At 43.2% G+C, this 19,950-nt stretch overlaps 2 protein-coding genes across 7 annotated transcripts in view; one reads left to right on the top strand and one right to left on the bottom strand.

Moving 5' to 3' along the window:
- The window catches only part of STAT1 (signal transducer and activator of transcription 1), a 38,541-nt gene extending 32,857 nt beyond the window's left edge, over window positions 1-5,684 (top strand). For all 3 annotated transcript variants that reach the window (XM_045806348.2, XM_045806346.2, XM_045806347.2), the window contains 2 exons: window positions 695-797; window positions 4,511-5,684. In XM_045806348.2, the coding sequence (XP_045662304.1) occupies window positions 695-797; window positions 4,511-4,525 (118 nt within the window). In that variant the 3' untranslated portion in view covers window positions 4,526-5,684. The remainder of the gene's footprint in view (window positions 1-694; window positions 798-4,510) is intronic.
- A 6,417-nt stretch (window positions 5,685-12,101) lies between these two features.
- Window positions 12,102-19,950, bottom strand: part of GLS (glutaminase) — a 79,503-nt gene continuing 71,654 nt past the window's right edge. For all 4 annotated transcript variants that reach the window (XM_045806350.2, XM_087862165.1, XM_087862164.1 and 1 more), the window contains 4 exons: window positions 16,537-16,598; window positions 15,341-15,417; window positions 15,198-15,261; window positions 12,102-12,457 (listed from right to left, as the gene is read on the bottom strand). In XM_045806350.2, the coding sequence (XP_045662306.1) occupies window positions 12,301-12,457; window positions 15,198-15,261; window positions 15,341-15,417; window positions 16,537-16,598 (360 nt within the window). In that variant the 3' untranslated portion in view covers window positions 12,102-12,300. The remainder of the gene's footprint in view (window positions 12,458-15,197; window positions 15,262-15,340; window positions 15,418-16,536; window positions 16,599-19,950) is intronic.

The following is a 19,950-nucleotide window of genomic DNA, read 5'->3' as shown; positions in this document are numbered from 1 at the left end:
ACACCACCACCACCACCCAAGGTTGTATTTAAGTCCCCCCCCCAAACTGATACTTTGAAAAAGTATAAATAAAATGAACAAAAATGGATCAGAGTGGGAAAGTAGTTCTTTGCAATTGAGGAAAGGCCAAAGTGATGATTGAGATACATTTTTTTCGCTTGCTTTGATTTTGTTGTTTCATTTTATAAAAGGTAGAAAAAAAATTGGAAAAGTCATTGTCAGTTATTTGGCCTGCAGCACTGTCTTGGGGTGACTGGATGTAGCCTTCATGTAAAACCACTCTGGAGCAGCTTTATCTGCATACAAATCTCAAGGTAGGGACGAGGGACTCCCCAGATACTTCTCTGGAGCTTCTGGGGCCAGGCTCAGCCCCGAGGCACCGGCCCTTCCGGGTGCCATGCCGCCCGTCCGGCGCCCGCAGGTTTAACCAGGCAGGAGCGGCGCAGGTCCCGAGTCTGGCCATTTCTCACTCACATCTCTAGCGTCCTGGACGTTTCCCAAGGGGCCGGGCTGGGGACAGGAGCCTCCCGCCATCTATACTTTTCCAAATGGATTGCACCGGCAGATGTACCGAGCCAAAATAAAACCTAAAGTGATAATTCCATCACAGGCCAAAGATGAAATGTCGAAGTTGGTGCCCACCGCTTTCACGATCTCGAGGTTAACATTTCCTTTTCCTTTGTCCCCATTTTAGTCACCCCTCTCGACTTCAGACCACAGACAACCTTCTCCCCATGTCCCCTGAGGAGTTTGACGAGGTGTCTCGGATAGTGGGTTCCGTAGAGTTCGACAGTATGGTGAGTACCCCGCGGGGACAGGGACAGGGACTGGCGGAGCAGGTGCTCTCTGGGGCGGCAAGGGCGCCTGCAGCCGCCCCGCTCGGCCACAGGGAATCGGAAGGAGTCTGGGGCAGAGTCAGGGAGGGTGTGTTTTCGATCAGCCCTGCCACACCGGAGCCTGCGGTGCTTACCCAAGCTCCACCATCGCCAGGATGCTTTATTCCTGGCGCTCTGCACCTTCCAGAAACTAAATGACATTTCAAATACTCAAAAGTTCCTCCTCTGCCCTTTGAAGTTGTCCTTGGGGAAATTTCATATATTAAGGAACTACCGTGTCTCTGATAAGAACACGTTTTCCTTCGGCCTGTTATTTCAGCTCTGTGTCTGGGTGCAGGAGTGTTATTTTTAGGAAGAGAGAGGACTGATGCTTGGCAGAGGCTTCAGCAGCAACAGTGACAGTCCCCCGCTTCACATTGGAGGACTGATTTGTGCTGCTCGCACCTGCGGTGGTCGGGGGCTTGCCAAGAGTAGAAGGTTCTAGGAGTGAAAGAGTGATGAGTGTCACGACCACAATAGGAACAGGGTTGTCCACAAAAGAGAGAATCTGTTCCCTTTGGGAGAATGTTTTTCAGTAAATCAAATAGTATTGTTTGCCTGTCGGGCCGAAATCTTTCCCCTTAAAGACTTTTTTTGGTTGGCTGGGATTTTGCTGACCCTGTTTAATTTTAGGCTCTTTGCCACGTGAAGTTATTCCAGTTTGTTAAAATGTGTTTACTCCTTTAAAGAAGTCCTCCTTGAGTTATTACTGTCCTTTCTTCATCACCATGTAACTGGTGCCCGGCACAGACTGTGTGCTCAGGGGCGAGGCAGGAGGTCAGGGAAGGGAGAGGTGGAGAGAGGGTGCCGCCCTTCAGACACCCAGGTCATGTATCTGTGTGTGCACGTGACATTAATAACACCTCTTGAAAGTCAAGTTTCTGGAATGTAACTTTTTTCTTGGTCCCTTTTTCTCACCCAAAGAAGCCCAGGCTCCACTCTCTAGACACCATAATTTCTTACGTTCCTGATTGTTGAGAATGAAAAAAGTCACTTCCTGTTGGCAAGTGTAAAATGAACCTTTTCTATGGGCAAGGATGCGTCCTCTATTGGAAGGTAGCCCCCAAGTCTGCTATAAAGTGCTTTATAAACCTGAGACAAAAATGCAACAAATATAAAGCCCTGTTCCAAGAGTGTAAGATCTGTTGATGGAACCACAAAATGGCTGCCCTTCTTTGTCGTTCCTGAGTGAGTTACGTTATCACCACAATCAGCAGCAGCACCATGAGTACGTGAGACTTACCGTGTGCCAGGCATTGCACCGGCAGTGGCTTCGTCAGTCTTCACGACCACCTTCTGAGTTAGCTATTCCTGTTACTCTCAGTTTTACAGTGTGGAGAAGGAGCCCCCCAAAGTGTACAACTTGACTAAGATCCCGCCGCTAGTAAATGATGGAATGAGTATTTGAACCCACCCGGGGAGTCTCTAGCGTGCCTGCTCTTGTCCGCTCTCCTGGAATGCCTCCCAGAAAAAGCAGAGCTTCGTTTCATTCAAAACATCCACCACAGAGAAACTGTTTGCACAGGACTCACTGGGTCTCGTTGCAGTTTAGTAGGACAAAGGCAGCGTGGCCTTTGGGTGAGAAGCCTGTGTTTGGGATTCGGAAGTCAGGGTTCCAGCTCTTGTCATCACCATTATTCCCCTGGACCTTAAGAAAATAAGATGGGTTAGTTGTCTCCATCTGTGCAAGCGGTGTGACCACTTCCTCTGTGCTCTTGGAATGAGACTGGGAGAGCGATTTAAATTCTCTAAATAAATGCCAGGAAATGGACAACCCCCCCCCCCACAGCCATTCCATTCCAGATGACTTCATTCATTTCATTTGTAGGGCAAAAGAAGTCTGTTTTACACACACACACACACACACACACACACACACACTCTCCAGGTTAAACCTTTAGAAGACTGAAAGAGCTAGGAGAAGTGATTATATGGACAAGGCACTGGCTGGACAAAATAAAAGTTGGATTAGTCCCCAAATTGGATGGGCTCTACTTTGTCTCAGATGATCTGTCCTTAACCTTGGCCATGATTTCCAGTCAGCACCGGCTCCTGGCAGGAGGGCACATGCTCTGCAACGGAGCAGCCTCTCTCGGAGCCGGCTCTTTCAGCCACGTCTGCAGGTAGCAGCTCTGGACCAGGGCCAGGAACAGGAGGACCGCAGGCCCCTGAGGAAACTGTCCAAGAGACACAGAGCACCAGTGTTTTCTGCAGGATGACTTGAGTGTTTGTTTAGTCTGGATTTCCTGTACAATAAACTTCTTCCTCAGGGACTATGTGAGAACCCGTCTACTCTCCTACCGGCCTTTGGTCAAAGCTGATAATAACAACAGGAACATTTATTAACCCTCCTCTGTGTCCCTCTGCTACGCTAGGCATTGTACATGGTATCTCATTTCATCCTTCCAGCACATTCTTCTGCGAGGTACTGTTAGCCTGCCTTGGAAGGACAAAGACCCGGAGATCTAGAGAGGTTGGGTGATATACCCCCATCACACGTGCCAGTAAGAGACGGTGACAGGATTTGGAATCAGGCTTTCTCTCCTTCTCTCTGTCTCTGTCTCTCACTTTCCCTCTCTCCAGAAGTCCACTCTCTTAACTACACATTTCAGCTACACACTGAAACATAGGGGCAAAACCTTCATTGTGCTTTTAATCCAAAATAATGTTCGTAAGAGCCCACTGTGTCCTACCCGCCATTGAGCACTTAGCATTAAAAATAATGGACTCATTATAGAAACAGCTATAAATTCTTACAAATTCTGACTCTCTTGTTTTGGTCACTCTGTGGCTTCCGAAATAGATATTAAAGGAATTTTCCAAAACCTTAAAATAAAGGGCAGTTCTCCAGAGGCTGACAGTCTAGTCCTGTGTTTCTGTTGGTATTCTGGGACCCCACTAGTTGTCTGTTTCCGGGGGCTGTTGTCTGCACTGGCCTCTGCCCACTAGCTGCCGCTAGCACACCCACACGCAGGTGTGCCCGTCAGACACGTCTTCACACAGTGCTGGAGGGAGACTCAGCCCGGGTGAAGAGCACCTGGCCGGGGGGAGAGCCCGGCGGGAAGTGAGATAGGAAGTCGGTGGCCTGCTGGGGTTCTTCGGGTGTGCAGCTTCCTGTCCACACGGTGCCCTGTTCTGGCAGGAGGCACTGCTGGGGGAGGGAAGAGCTTCCTCCTAGTTCTCTTTCTCTAGTCTGTACCTGAGAGACGTTCATTTATTATTCCTACTGCGTGGCCTTTAAGGCAAATTCATCATTTCCCCCCATCCCTTCCTCCCTCTGGCAGGCAGCTCAGCACCGCCTCGCCCTTGTTTTGCGGGAGCAGATTTGCCACGTTGCTCTGCCCCCAGACTTGCATAACAGCAAAAAGCTTTATGCGGCCTGGATGAATTGACAGAGTTAAGCTGGCAGGCTGCAGAGGAGTAATCCGCCAGCTTAGATGATAGAAAAGGTCTCGATTAGTCCAGGCAAAAGGATAAATAGCACATGCTGAAGGCCCGCTAATTCTATGGTGGTTATTTGCTGTGGAATGTCTTCCTGCTGGCCCATTGCAGAACTGACAGGCCGTGTTAAATATGTGGCTCTGCATTTCATGAGGGCTGTGTAATAAACTTAACCACGTTTTATCTTTTTACAGATGAATGCAGTATAGAGCATGAATTTTTCTCGTCTTCTCTGGCGACATTTTTCCTTCCCATCTGTGATTCCCTCCTGCTACTCTGTTCCTTCACATCCCATGTTTCTAGGGAAATGAGACAAAGACGAACAAATTTGCTGCAACCTGTTGATAGCAAGTGGATTTTTCCCTAATTCAGAAACGTCTGTTACTCTGAAGGGCTTCATGCGTCTTATGAAAGGTAAAATTGAAGGGCCCTCTCCGTAGAGTGGGTTTTACAAATGAAAACTATCCAGATACACTGAAGACGTCAGGGCTAGAATGAGAATCCTTTGGGAAAGGTGAGAAGTTGAGCAGCTCTTAAAATGCTGTGCACAAAATCCGTGCCCACCCGTCACAGGCTGTTGGATAGATCCCACGGTTATTTAGGGAACTTCTTGATGGAGGATAGGCAAATTTCTGTTCGGGAGAATTCTTATTTGTTCCCTCTGCTTTAAATATGGCTGGAGGTTTTCCATTGGTTTATGTATGAAATCGTTCAAAGCTAAGTCACGCAGAATTACATCAACTGTTTATCTAAGGTAGCCATCCTGTATCTGGGCAGGGTGTAAAAGTTGTGTTCTTTATTTTATTACGTTTTCCACACTGGCCATTTAAAGCTAAAAGCAAATTCTCTTTCTTGGGAGAATTAGCTTTTCTGTTTGTTATGGCTTTATGATACTGGCTACTATCAGTAGAAGGAAATACGGTTTCCAGACTCATGAGTAGTTTTTTTTTCTGTTTAAACCTTAATATCCAAAGCTGAATATATTCCGCCTTTATCATAGTCACCAGTAAATGAAATTATCTTCACATTTCTGTCAAGGGAGCCAGGCTATTAATAACCGCTCTCTCTAGGCAAAAATCCTGTTACTCTTCAAAAAGTTGAAGTTAATCGTAGATCTAGACCAACTCAGAAATTTAATTGTTTCTTAAATGGGTTAATGTGTCTTTATTGTTATTAGCTGGTATTTAGTCTTAGTCATAAAATTTTCAAATTGAGAAGAAAAAGTAGTGACTGACAAGTAATTAACCAGGAATCATATGAGAATTCAAACAATTTGAAAACTCGTCCTGTGTAACTGCATTGAGAATTGCATGTTTTTCACTGATAAATGTGTGTCTCTGACAAATACATTTGCAAATGGTTCCATTATCTCTCCTGTGCTTTTTCTAGACTGCTTTCTGATGTGTCGTGACGCGTATTCTGTTACTTACCGTCTTCCTCCACTAGCACTGACACCACACACGTGGCTTAGCGGGGCGGGTTTGGCAGCGTTCTTCCGCAGAACGTTCGCAGACTGCTGTCTCTGTAGCTGCGCCTTCAGTTCCCCACCGTCACCACCACGGTTATAGTATTACGTAAATGCCATATTTTCTGGTGGGGATAAACTTTTCTTGAAGTCTATTTTAAGATTTAAACGACATGTATTGCATTAAATATAATCGGCACGTGGTGCTGTCCTCCTCTCAGTTTTTACGTAAGACCACGTGAACCTGACTGGCTTCGCATTTACTTTTTAAATTGAAATGAGGAAGGAAAAAAGAGAACATTAAAAAAAAAAGTTTCTAATTGTCGGCATTTAACTGTTTGGTATGTTTTGGCCCTTTGAGAACAACCTGGCGTGGTTTCATTTTACTGTGCCAGCCAAGAGATTTTGGTTACTTTTGAGAAGTATTGAAACTCTAAAGTTAGTCTCTTATAAACAAAGTTGGCGTAAAGATTTTAAAAGTTGTTACTGGCATTATGAATAGGTTTGATGTTTTTCTCATTTTTTTCTTACTTGTGATTAAACATACAAACGTGTGAGTCCTTATTTTGAGTAAGGTTGATGACACCACGTTCCTGAGCACTGCCCTTTCTTACCCTGCTTGTGGTCCGACCTGCCGTGGTGGATGGGTCAGTGGAAGACAGCAGGCAGGAAGCGTTATTGGAATGAGCCGCAGTGAGTGCCATGAAAAGCAAGCAAGCAAACAAAAAAAGTGCTTTGGTCTTGCTGACCACAGCTGCCTCCAAATGCACAAATAATTTGGCAGTGTGGAACGTATTTTGGTACTGCTAATATAAGTTTCTAACTTAAAAATACATGGAAAGTGGGACTCTTGTCTTGTCTCCAAAGCCACATCTCAGACTCACATCCCAAGATTAGAGGAGCTTTTCCCAAGGAGTCACTGCGCGCATGCCAAAAGGAGCCATTTTTCTCCAAAGATATTGTAAGCTAGAAAGCCATGGCCTTCTCAAAGTAAAAGGCACCACGTGCTGGGAAAAAATAGTGTAATGAAAGACATAATCACCACTCAGACATAAATCTGGCAGGCTGGACTTCACTATCGTGTGAAGAGTTGTCAGGGAATAGTGCTGGCGGCTTGAATTCTGGCATCCTGATAAATATGACCTTTCTCATCTCTGTGTCTGCAGTACTTACATCTAGGAAATATAAAGTTTCTTTGTAATAAACATGGAGAACGTCTTTCTCCGATAGATAAGGCCCTGCCTAGCCATAAGTTTGTATTCATAGCTAATTGATCATTATCATGAGTCACCACGTCGATCTTGACGTAGGGAAGTTTGTGAGTTTTAAGAGTACTTCCGGTGTGGTGTTTGTAGAGGGTTTGGTAAGCATAGAGCTTTCATTGACCACCTGGGAAAAATTTCTCCTTATTAAGGAAGGAGATTTCTGAAATGGCAATAAATGATTGAGCTATATATTCAACATTAAATGACCGAAATCTATTTATTGCCTGGAAGCTAAAATGGAATATTTTGTCTCAATAAACAAAGCACTCCTTTCACCTCTGACTGTCCCAGGGTAAACAGGGAAAAAACTAGAAATTGTTTTTAAACTGTGGTACGTACTGTTTGAACTGGGATGCTGTTCCCCAAGCAAGGGGTATTTACTTGAGTGGCTTTTTTTGGTTAGTTAAGATTCATTCACTCTACTAGTTCGTCACATACATAGTGAGCACCTGCCATGAGCCAGGTACTATTCTAGGTGTTTGGGAAGCATTACAAACAAAAACAAAGATCCCTGCTCTTTTGGAGCCTAAGATGTTTTGGATCATATGTTCTAATCATCTTACTTATGAACACATAAGTTTTGTGAAACATAGCCAAAAGCTACAGATAACCTTTATTGTTATATACAAATATGCACGATTTCAAGGAAATGGCATTTACAACAGTTTTAGGAAAGCTAAAGATAATATGGTTTTTAGAACCTTCTAAGATGAATTTATATAGCTCTTAAAAGATACTGACACCCTCAGCTTCCAGGTTTTGGTAAACTAGCTTCAGGTTATGTGTATGCTACACTGAGAAATTAAACCTCTTACTTGGCCAATTGAAAAAAAAAAGTACCATTCTTAAGCAGTTTTAACCGTATTAAATTTATATTGGGCCTGCAAGTGTAGAGGTGCCTTAATGGAACCTTTGACGGGAAGCTGATAATGGTATTGCATTCTCATACTATGTAAATTCTGTGTTTCTTAGTTGCCACCACACCACTTTAATGCCTAGTGTTGGTGTGTTGGCAGCCTTTCCCCTTCTTTTTGTACGTGAATGAAGCAGGAGGTTTTTTTTTGTTATGACTGCTTGTTGGACTCAATTCTAGTAGACTCTTTAAAAGATGTGTGGAGAGAGGCGCCTGGGTGGCTCAGTTGGTTAAGCGTCTGTCTGCAGCTCAGGTCATGATCCTGGGGTCCTGGGATCGAGTCCCACATCGGGCTCCCTGCTAAGTGGAGAGTCTGCTTCTCCCTCTGCCTACCACTTCCCCTGCTTGTGTGCTCCCTCTCTCTCTCTCTCTTACTCACTCTCTCTCTTAAATAAATACATAAAATCTTAAAAAAGAAAAAAATACATGTGGAGAAGCAGCTAGGGTCAAGGCTGGGGTACATGGAGGCCTGGAATCAGCTTCAGGCTCCAGAATAGAAATAAAATGCCCAATCTTTGTCCCTTTGTAATAACTCAGTTTTCTAATCCTTCCCATCCCCAAACACACACACCTTCCCTGATCTTCTAGTAAATCACATCCTTTCTTTATATGACTATAAAGTACCCCTTCCCTAAAAAGCCCCCCTTTTAAGTGCCACCTAACACATTCATGGGTGGCTTCCCTGTTCTGTCTGGTCTGTGATTCATGAATTTACTCATTTTACTATGAAGGTTAGTAGGTAAAATTAGGAAGATTACCCAGCCCTTAAAAACAATCCCACAAAAACAAGACGCTCATGTTGTGTATCAAGGGTAAGCATCCTTGAATGTTGCCGTATTTGGTGTTACTCCTCGGCTGCTTTCCCTGCGCCGGTGTGCTGCTTCTGTCTGGGGGTGTATATTCGCGTAGCTTCTGGTGACCACACGTTGCAAGGCTGAACACTGTACCACTTATGCTTGTCTTTAAAACTCCACAGAGAGGTTTTAGCTAATGTGCAAGTAGCCGAGGTTTGTGTCCATAGTGGGCACAGTGCGGTAGGATGTAGAGAAAACACGAGACTGAGAGTTCTGTATCACAGCCCACTCTTGGGTCTCAGCTTCATCTCTGAGAGTGGGATTAGATTAGAGATGTCTGATGTCTCTTTCAGTCCTAAAATGTCAGCAATGCAGACGACTAACGCCGTCTGACACTATTGCAAAGCAGATTACTGGGTGACAAACAACTTTGGTAGTTGCAAATGGCAGTCGTGGTACTCGCATACCATCTCCATGGTTAGAAAGCCACACACTAACCCTAAACCTGTAGACCAGGGGATTCTGGCATTGGAGGCGAATGCCATTCCATTTACCCACGAACCAGTAAGGGGCGGTAGTCGGCCAGCTCGTCCTACTCAGACCTAGTGTGGCAGTACTAGATTCACCTCCCTAAATAGATGTCAGGGCTTTGTGAAAACCACCTCTCTTCTCATTAAAGGAGGTTAGAACCCCTCCTAGTGAAGGACATGTTTACTGATTGAATTCTACAGATACTTACTGAGTGTGTCCTAACTGCAAGATGATAGTGTTAGCTTCTAGAGTACTGGAAACATGCCTGTCCATCCTCCCACCTTCAAGGATGCGCTCCTTACAGGATCGTCATCTCAATCATTGTGATAACCCCAGCTGACACCTTGCATAGCACCTGGCTCACAGTAGGCATTAGAAATTGCTTTGAACCAACTAGATACAGTCTGTATGCTCAGCAGAGTTCCTAACCCAGTGATGGAAAAGAACCGTAGTGGTTTTAAAAAATTCATTTTTTACAGGTATTTTTTTTATACATGTATTTATTATGCTGTAAAAAGCAACACTACCTGATTTCATTTAAAATAAATATTTCCCAATTTCAGAATACTTACAACTTAGAGTTTTAAGATTAGATTCACTTTGGGAGGTTCTGGAAGCAAATACATTCATAGCTGTACAATCCCCAGGAAGAATCGAAATCCCACATCAGGTCATTCCGTCCCCGCCAGACAGACAACAGCATCAAATGGTCGATAGCTAATCCAGCTCTGCGGCTAAAGGGCAGTGTGGGGCAGTAGTGGGACACAGCACATTACACCCCAAAATGAGATCATGAGAGTGGAGACCACCAAAAACAACAATGTATACGAAGCTTTAAATGAACATGACCATATAGAGCTCCCATGGTACAGAAAAAGCACTTACGATCCTAAACCCAAAACAAAAAGATCTTTGGAGTATACTGATGGCAGCAGTTAAGAGCACAGGCAAAAGCATTGAAACCAAGTGTACTTGTTATTACAGCCAACAGCAGACAGCCAGAGCAGGAACCAGCATCGTCATAAATTACCTCATGGGAAATAAGGGCACATTTGACTAAACCACAAAGATGTTACAAAATAGTTTTGATCTGAAAAAAGATGAAAACTCTCTTTGTTTCCAAACAACAGTTAGAACCTCTTTTCCTTAAAGCCTCAAAAGTGTTGGTAACCTTTAAGCCACACAAATGGCACCATCTTAATGTTTTATTTTCATCACACGGAGCAAGCTGCTGTTTGAGCCAAGTTTTTTCTGTTGATTTCAGTTAAAGAATATCTACCCCATAATATCTGTGGGGATAATGCTGTTCTCTGCAGCATTTTGCAAATACTACCTGTCTGCATGGCCTGATAGATGCGTGGGGCAGGAGCACAGCAGCAGGGCTGGACGCCCGCCCACCTTACTCCCCGCAGAGGCACACACGTGGGCATGGCTGCGCGCCGGATGCAGCTCAGTTAGGGAACACTGGCCACGGTGCCTCCGAAGGAGCTGCTGTCTAGGTCCTAAGAGGGCAATGGCTGAAGCCACTGACTTTGGAACCAAAATGGAAACACCTGGAGGCTGCTAGAGGGGAAAGGGATGATAAAGGTTGGAAGCAGCAGTGTGTGCTGATAGAAAAGGGGGAAAAAGGGAACTTGCTGAATTTGCTGCATCATAACAGCATTCCTGTATCTGAGGATTTTCTTGTTTCACTTAACACGGCTTTGAAAAAGTCCATTTGTATATGTATGTGCCTGCGTGTGTGCTTAGTGTCAGAAATCCTCATTAGCGAACCCCTTTACCTCTGAGGTGTGACAAGATAAAGCACAGGTGCAGTTCCTCCCCAAGACACACGGTGGGTCTCAATTTAAAATGAGATGGCCTGTTCTTCTTATTGAACTGTAGAGTCCACCAACAATTACACAGTAGAGAATCAGGAGAAAACTGGAATGATCTAGTGGTCCCCCAAATAGAACAAATATCTTGATGCCTTTAATTATGGGTTTAAAAATAACTGTAACAGTTTCCTACCAACATAATAACTTTGGTAGCTTAGAGCACTGATCCGAATTTACCCTCATCTTTATCCTGGAAACTGAAACCTATCTGGAAGAGCTGCAGTAGCCCATCCCTTCCTTTTTTAGCTTGATGAATTTGACTAATTTGTACTTAGCTTAGTAATTTGTCTCTGGTTCATCGCCTGTAGACAAATGGCATAGTTGTAGCTTGGATGCCAGATATGTGAGGCATTTTCTGACTTACGGTGGAAAACATGAAAACTGCATAGTGTGCCAGCACCCGCATTCCCAGCTAAAGCGAAGAGGCAAATAGCTAAATGTCTGGGAAGAGAGGCTGGACTAAGGGGGATATAGAAAAAGGAAATTTTTTCAAAAGTATTATATAACTACATTCACATATATATTTTGGTCACCAAACATATCTTAAACAGATTCCCTGATAAAGTCTAATCAGAATTGGTCTATGCTACTAACAGTTGTTAACTATTTTAATTTTTTAAAGAGTCACACCATGTAGCTAAGGTGATGGGAGACATTTAAAACATATAATAACCCTAAGTGCATATAGTTGTTCAGACACTCAAACTAAATCTACATGTGAAGTCCTGAAAATCACACTCTTTTGTTTCTAAAGGCAGCCCTGACCCATGTGGACAGACTGTACAACAGAGCTTAATTTATAAATGCCTAAGTTCATCATACAAATTGAAAATTCACAGAACACACAAAAATAAGTCTGAAGACCACACAGTTAAGCTAGCACTGGTAACTATTTCTTTTACATCAAATTATACAATGCACGAGGTAAATATTGCTCACATTATGGAGGGAGATTGTTTTATTTCTATTTTTTCCCAAAGAGATCAGATTTGTCCTGTGTGTACAATGAAGAAAACTCCAGTAACACTGAAATGACAAATGTAAAATATACATCACTACCAGATAGAAATACACAGGTTCTTCATAATCATTTTCCACAATTAAATAGGTAAGTGATTTATATTTTGGGTTTAAGACCGTTATAACAATCCGTCAAGATTCTTATGGACCGTTTGATTTTCTTTTCCGTTGCCGGAATCTCCCTGGGGCGTGTACTGGCCTTGGTACTCCTGGAGGATTTTAAATACGTCGTGGTGTCCGAAGTGCAGCGCTTCGTCCATGGGCGTGTTATTCCACCTAAACGAGTAGCACAGCAGGGACTGGGTCGTTAGATAATCTCCGTACAGAGATGATACTCCAGCGCTCTCCGATGCTAAACACAGGTTTAAGGGCCATTCAAATTTAGCCATTTTAGCCATGTTCCAAGTAAAAATTAACTGAGATGCAGAAAGGGACTCGTAATTCAAAAAGTGGTCTTACAGGCCACTTGAGATGGGGGGAAGGGAAAACGATCTTCTAGAAATGGATCTTGTTCACATATCTCAGTGCCTATGGAGGGGAAGCTCTAGTGTGGACAGACACAGTGGAATCCTCTGGAATGCCTGAATTTTAATTTCATGAAAAGCCCACAGGATTGCTCCCTAAATAAAATGTCCAAGGAAAAGTCAGGTATATAACACCCGTCACCCTATCCTTTGATTGAAAAATTGTGTTCCTGTCAATTCAAAATCACAACAAATCTCAGAAGTCTGGAAATAACTGTGACCTCATTAGGGCCCAGACACACACTGGAGGAGCGGCATCAGCCCCAGAGGGATTGGCACTGTCCTCATCTCTGGTAAGGATGGGAGCCCGGGGCGCCAGTGGACCACTGCACCGCGCGAACAGTAACGGCGCTTTCACTCTAAGTGTGTTTCTGGGGTGTGCTCCTCAGTGACAGAGGTGAAGACTGAAGATAAGAGAAAGAGAAAGAGTTGCCAGCAGCGATTAACCAGCTAAACAGCCTTTGGAAAGAAGAGAATACTGTGAAACTCACAACGCTAGGAAATGAGAGTGTGAGAATCAGTTGCCTGATATTTGACAAACGAATGAGCCTCCCTGCGTCTCTCTCCACTGAACTTCTCCACGGCTGCCGGGCGCCCAGACTCCCGCTACTCCCCCAACCTTCTGGTTTTCCTCCTTGTCATTTCTTCTTTCCTTTCCAGCTCTGTCTTCAACCTTTTACCTCCTTAATGGGGTCACGGCATGGAATGGAAAGGTTTTTTGAATAGTCTCAAAAAATATTTTTGGATAAAATTTGGTAATCTTCATTTTTAAAATCAGGTAAGTAATATTTTACATGTATCTTCGTGTTTCTCCAAAAACAGCTCCTTTTCCACACTGGCCTTCATTAATTTAGGGAGTCTGTGGCCTTAAACTGGGAGGTGGGGGGACTGTTCAGTCATCTACAGCATATCATTTTCTGTCTTTCTGGAACAATTGAATGTTAACTGCAAGTTATGTTTTTGACAACTCTTCTTACATGAAATAATACAAACTGTCAACTTTAAAGAATACACTACATTCACTCAAGCCTATTTTACAATTTGAGGGGACACCGATTCTATGAAATGGAGAAAAGAGTTGTCTTAGTTTAGCTTATATTCTAGAGTAGTTGAATACTCAGTTACCAAGTTAGTTATTTAGCTAACTCCTGCCTATCAGATGGGTACATCTACTTCCACATTCCTAGAGGCCAGTGTAGGGCAAAAAACAAAACAAAACATTTCAGTCTTTAGATATAAAGGATAAAATACAAAGCACAAAGTTTCTGGCATGTGTTGAATAGTGTTTTAGTTGGCATTATAAACACAGGGCACAAGGTTGGGTGGGGGAAACACTCTCATCAGTTTCTGGCTCAAGAAAGAGCTGGTATGACCATTACATTTGGGGATAAAAGGGAGGAATGTCCCCCTAACATGAGGTTTTAGGATATTGCCAGTAAAGGTCATGATGAGATAACCGAAGTGTTACCATACTTACAACACCAACAATTTTCAGACACTGACACAACTTTTCTGCATTTCTTGCAAGCAGCTTGATCTAATAAAACCCAAACTTCTAATTTAAAAAATGGTGAAACAAAGATCTCATAGCTAGAGAATAATCAACTTGCCCCGAACTTATTGATACAGTCCTCAAAAATCCAATCCAAAACTCCTAATGAAATTTATCAACCCTCTCTATCAAGTATTTTTTCCTTCAATTCTTAACCTTTATTCTCATTACTGATTCATCCACTTACATAACTCCAGTTACATGATACGCAAGTCCATGAGCACAGAATTGACTTTATATATTTATATACGTAATACAGCTGCACTCTCAAGCCTCCCGTGACTGGCCATTTGTGGACAGCGTTTACTTCAAGATGAAATGCAGTTTGCCACGTGGACCAGGAGAGAGAGAGGAGAGGAGCAAAATGTATTCCAGGCAGATTTCTCCCACTGCAGACAGAGTGCCCGTCTCTCCTTTCTGTGCCTTCAAATCTCATTTCCCCCAAAGCACTGATTAAAATTCAGCTCCACAGAGCCTTCTAAAACGGATACCAGCCAAATCTAGGAATTTCAAGAAAGTCTAATATATTCGCTTTAGCATTCTGTGACAGTAATTTTCTTACACGTTTTTAATATGCTCCTATAAATGTTTATCTTTACCCTATGAAGTTAAAAGCCCATTAAGGACAAAATTCCTATTTTTTTCTTTTTCAACACAAAGCATTGTTTTCTTCATGCAGTGCACTGACTGACAGACTAACCCCAAAAATTCTGAATAAGAGACCATCCTTAGATGAGAGACAGGATATGCGAGAGAGAATGATCACCCTAGCAGAAACAAGGTTTTGTCTGTTGCCTTTGTAAGGCAACACAGCAAGTTCAAGAATGTCTCCAATATATTCACAGTGGATTTAAATATGCCATCAACTTAAATATTATAGCCCTGTCTAATAAAACCCTGACTCACCAGTTACATGGTAGAAGGTAATATAAGTGCTCACCTGTCCTTGGGGAAAGGGTTTACTTTGCACGCTTCCAGCAAAAATTTGACAACTTCAACATGACCTGTATCAAAACAAAACAGGCAGATTTTAGTATTAAGTAGAAGTTGGGGGGAAAAAAAGATGAATGGTTCGTGTATTACCCTCCGCAGCAGCTACATGGAGGGCTGTTCTAGAGTCATAGTCTCGCTGTTCCATGTCCATGGCTGACAGAGCAAATCTGAAAACACGTAAGAACAGCCATTCAGGATCTAGAAAATGTAATTCACACTTACAGCATTCACCCCATCAACCTAAGGTCTTGTGAGACAAGTGACAACCGTTAGCGAGTTCACTAATGGGAACTTGAGAGCCTGTTCAACCAGTACACAGGCTTCTTGAGTAAATGCCACCGCCCCTCTTCTCCTCAGTTTTGTTCTTTTTGGGTAAAAGGAAATGTTCGCAACTCTCACAGAATTCAGCTTCATTACGTTATTGTCCAAAACTCAAGAACAGTGGCATACCAAGGTTCGTGTCTCCGAAGGGCAAGAAACTAATACCTATTACTAAAGCTCGATGTTTTTACTAAGGCGCTCATTCTGTAAACTAACATTTTATAGTGTACAGTTTACGAGTACTAATCAGGAAACTTTTAAAAAAATTGTTAAAGTGCACATTGTTTTAATGAGATAAAATGGTCATAGACCATTCCGGAAGTTTGAGGTGGACAACGTGCCGGATTTGATACATTTATGATGCCACAGTAGTGTTAGCTACCACTTCCATCACATCATGTAATTATTTCTTTTTTGTGGTGAGAACAATTAAGATCTAGTCTCCTAGCTACTTTGAAGTTTATAATACGATACTGTTGATATAAATACTAATCAGACTTGAAGACAAAGGTAGAAATTAAGCATAGGTATTTTTCCATGTTAAAATTCAGTTGCTGCTTGGTACAAGAGATCCTAAGTGTGCAGTACTGTACAACCTTTCTAACCCTGGTGATCTTCGGAACACTAGATGCCCCTATATTCACTCCCCCTTCACCTCCAAATGTGGGAAGGGGAAGGGATACAGGGACTGAGCAAGCATTTGTTCAACGCCAATAAAACACTAATTAGCCAGATTCATCGACCGGTTACACTGGGGAGTACAGACGCCTGGGCTTTTTAGGAGGTCGAAAAGGACAAGACTGCATAGAAAGCCTGAGTGGGGATTTAATATAAATTTGTTTGGGTCATTTTTATTAGAAATGGAAGTGAGACTTTAGCCTTAAAAAATGGCCATCTGCCGAGCAGCAACCTCATGAATTTCTGTAAGCCATGTGCTGAGTTTGTACACCACCGTGTTAACACACCTTCGAAGTGCAGACACGTCTCCAGTATACGCGGCAAACAAAAGGTTTATCACTGACTTCACCTGTGAAGAAAAGAGAGTTCAGGCATCCATGGGGGGAAATAAATAGATAGAAGGTACTGCTGTCACCGGTAAGTGATCTCCATGTGCTCTGACCTCTTCAGCTGGGTCACACACAGAAAGTTACCACAAGTACACCTGTATCACCAAAAAGCACACACGTGTGATTTTTCTTGAAATAGAGGGTTAGGAGAGAAAATTCACCAATAAAGATAAGCCACATGAAGGAGGGAATGGAATGACATTGGTGCGGAATTTCCCCATTGGAAATTTGGGACCTGGGAAACACACATAGTTGGGGAAAATGAAAATTGTTTAGAACCTTTCTAATTTAGTTTGTCTCAGTACCGTGAGTGGACTTTTATACTCATAAAATTCACATCACATCTTTGTTAAAAACTAAATCGTGCTATATAAATGTCTAATCCCTGCCAGCAATCACTGTCCTCGCCAATCCTTGGCTTCTCTGGAAATCCCAGGAGACAACATCAGTATTAATCACCTTAAACTTAAGGACTACTCCCCTGGAAAGACTGTCTTCGAGTCAATGCCCAGGTAGTATAAACTGGGGCATTCTCAGAGCCTAAGACACCACCTCTTCTCAAAAGGGGGGCAAACTCCCCAGATTTTAAGTCACTGCTAATGAGTGCTCCGAGACTTCAAAGTGTATCTTCTTTTGACAGTTACCCACTTGCTTGTCCTTACAATTAAGGAAAAGGCTAGTTATTCTAAAATGTCATGAGATTTTGGCTTGCTTTCATAGAGACTTTATCCAACCCTGCTTTTGAGAAACTGTGGAACATACAATGTAAATACTTTATAAATTCCCACTTCTGTCTTTTGCAACTTCAATATTCATATTGATGATCCAACCAACATTGGACTCAATGGTGGAAACAGGAGTTGGACTGGAGGGATGGAAAGTAACCCAGCTATCCACCAACAAAGCCACGAACCTGGGAGCCGTGCTTTCAAGGGCTTAACCTGGACCTTTCCCCTTTCCCCTTTCCCCTTTCCCCTTTCCCCTTTCCCCAGGGCTTCCTTTTCCCTATGGCTTCCCTTTAAATCAAACGGAACTAGCCATCACTGGACTTCTCTAGGTCGGCATTTTCACAACGTGTTCTGTAGAGACTGTGCACAGACACTCTGTGGGGAAAAAAGGGTCCTACAGTCAGGTTATTTTCTTAAAATATTATATCCCCTTCTGCGAGATTCATGGGCATATGAAAGGCTCTGTAAAGTTCTGCAGTACAGGAACCTGTCTAACTAGCTGAACACACCCCCCAAATTTTACTAGTATTGCTGACATTACTCCAGAAAACCTTACTCTTATTCCTTCAGTGCATTAGCTCCCCTTCCGAGCCAGTGCTCCAGCCCAGCCTGTGCTCTGTAGTCAATCTCTTACTAATCCTAAATCCAGAATACTTTTCTCACTGGAGGTGAGAAAAGCTTCATGGAATCACAGAGAATGTTCTAAAAGTATATAGAAACATCTCCCCTCCCATTTCTAACTGTCCTATTCCCACACCTCAATATGATACATTTTAGGAAAAACAGCCTTTTGAAAAATGTCTCCAGGTGATTTTGATAGGCATTCTTCTGGGTTATAAACCACTACTGTTCCAAGTGTCCTTAACTTTTCTTTTTTTCTTTTAATTGGCTCACATTGGAATCCCCAATTTCTCTTGTGCTCTTGGGACCACAGAAAAAATACTGATGGGCGATTACAAATTATTCTTCATATTTCCAGCTGGTCTCTCATCATTGCTTGACAATTTTTCTTATTGATTCCCCATTCGCTCTGTCTTCAGGCCTTTAATACCAGTGGTGCCCCCTAAAGCAGATGACCCTGACCACAGCTGTACTTAGATAACTGTTCTCACTTCTCCTTCCTCTCTTATGCAAAACATCTACTTCTAATACCTATTCTCCCTTCCTTCTCTCCAAACCTCAAAGCAAAACACATCCATCCTTTTTTACTTCTGAGACTAACTTCTTTACCTGTTCTTTTAAACATTTATCCTCCCAATCACCTAAACTTGCTCCTTCATTTCTCCTTTTTATTTCCAGAACCTTCAACCTTTCTCTCCTTCACTGCTACCCTTATTTCTGCCTTAATGTGGACACAACTTCAACCTGTTTTGAAAAACCAGCATATAAAACCCTACCGCTACCCCCTCTTGGTGCATATTTTCTGAAAGTAGCTTGTATTTCTAATTCCCTGCATATCGCCTCCTCACCGTTACCTCTACTCTCAAAGGCTCCAGCAGCCTTCCCAAGCCCTGCTTCTTGATGACCTCCCCACCAAGGCCTGCCCTCTTGCTCCTTGTCTTCCACGGTGCTGATGTGCTGATTACCCAGATCTTCCTCCAGGTTGTTTGCAGAATCATCTCCCACTTCCCACTGACGGAGAATACACCAAAGGCAGTCTCCGTCCTTTTGCAGTATAATTTTCCTCAAAGGTCTCATACATTTCTTTCACCAGAATGATTTCCCAATCTACATCTTTAATCTAAATCTTTGTTCCTAAGCCTTAACTCAACAGCTCCACTTGCTTGTCATGCTGCCATTTCAAACTCAAAAATAGCAAGCGTCTCTGCAGCTCTGATGGCTCCCCACCAAAAGTCCATATCCATCTGCCTACTTGACATTGCCTCTAGAATGCTCAACAGGCTCTCAGACTTACACACAACAGAACTGGATTTCTACCTCCCAACCTCAGTTAGTTCCTCTTATGGTCTCCCTCAATTGGGGATGACACTACAATTCACCCAGTTGCTCAGGCCAAAAGCCAAGCTATCATCCAGGGCTGCTGCCTTTGATTGCACCGGTTGAGCCCCCCTAAAGGATGCCTGGCCAAGTAGGGGTACCCAGCCTATGCTCCTCTCACCCCGCTGTGGTGTCCAGCACCCAAGTACATCTGATGGGAGGAAGGGAGCCTTCTTCAGACAAACATGCTGAGAGGGTCTGCTTATGTAAAGGCAGAACTAGCTTTTTTCTAATTCACACAAACCTACCATATAGACCCTGGTGATATTCCTTGATTCTGTTTCTCACAACCCATGTCTAGCTCATCAACACATTTGCTCTACCTCCAAAACATATTTGGATTCCCACCACCTCCAGTAATATCACCCTAGGCTCACCTTATCTCACCTGGAGGACTGCCATCACTTCCTAACTGTTCATTCCTTCCCACCATGGGGATCTTTTGAAAACATAGGTCATAGCACTCCCAGTGACCTCCCATCATACCAGAATAAAATTCAAACTCTTTACCATGGCTTTCAGAACACTAAACGCCTTACTCCCCACTTGCCTTGTGTATGTCATTCCCTAACCCTCTGCCCCTTGC

This window comes from Ursus americanus, chromosome 1, assembly GCF_024610735.1.
Source record: "Ursus americanus isolate L20-20 chromosome 1, mUrsAme1.1.p, whole genome shotgun sequence".
In the NCBI taxonomy this organism is placed as follows: domain Eukaryota; kingdom Metazoa; phylum Chordata; class Mammalia; order Carnivora; family Ursidae; genus Ursus; species Ursus americanus.
The sequence above is the reverse complement of the archived record's forward strand: the minus strand, read 5'-3'. Positions and strand labels throughout refer to the sequence as shown.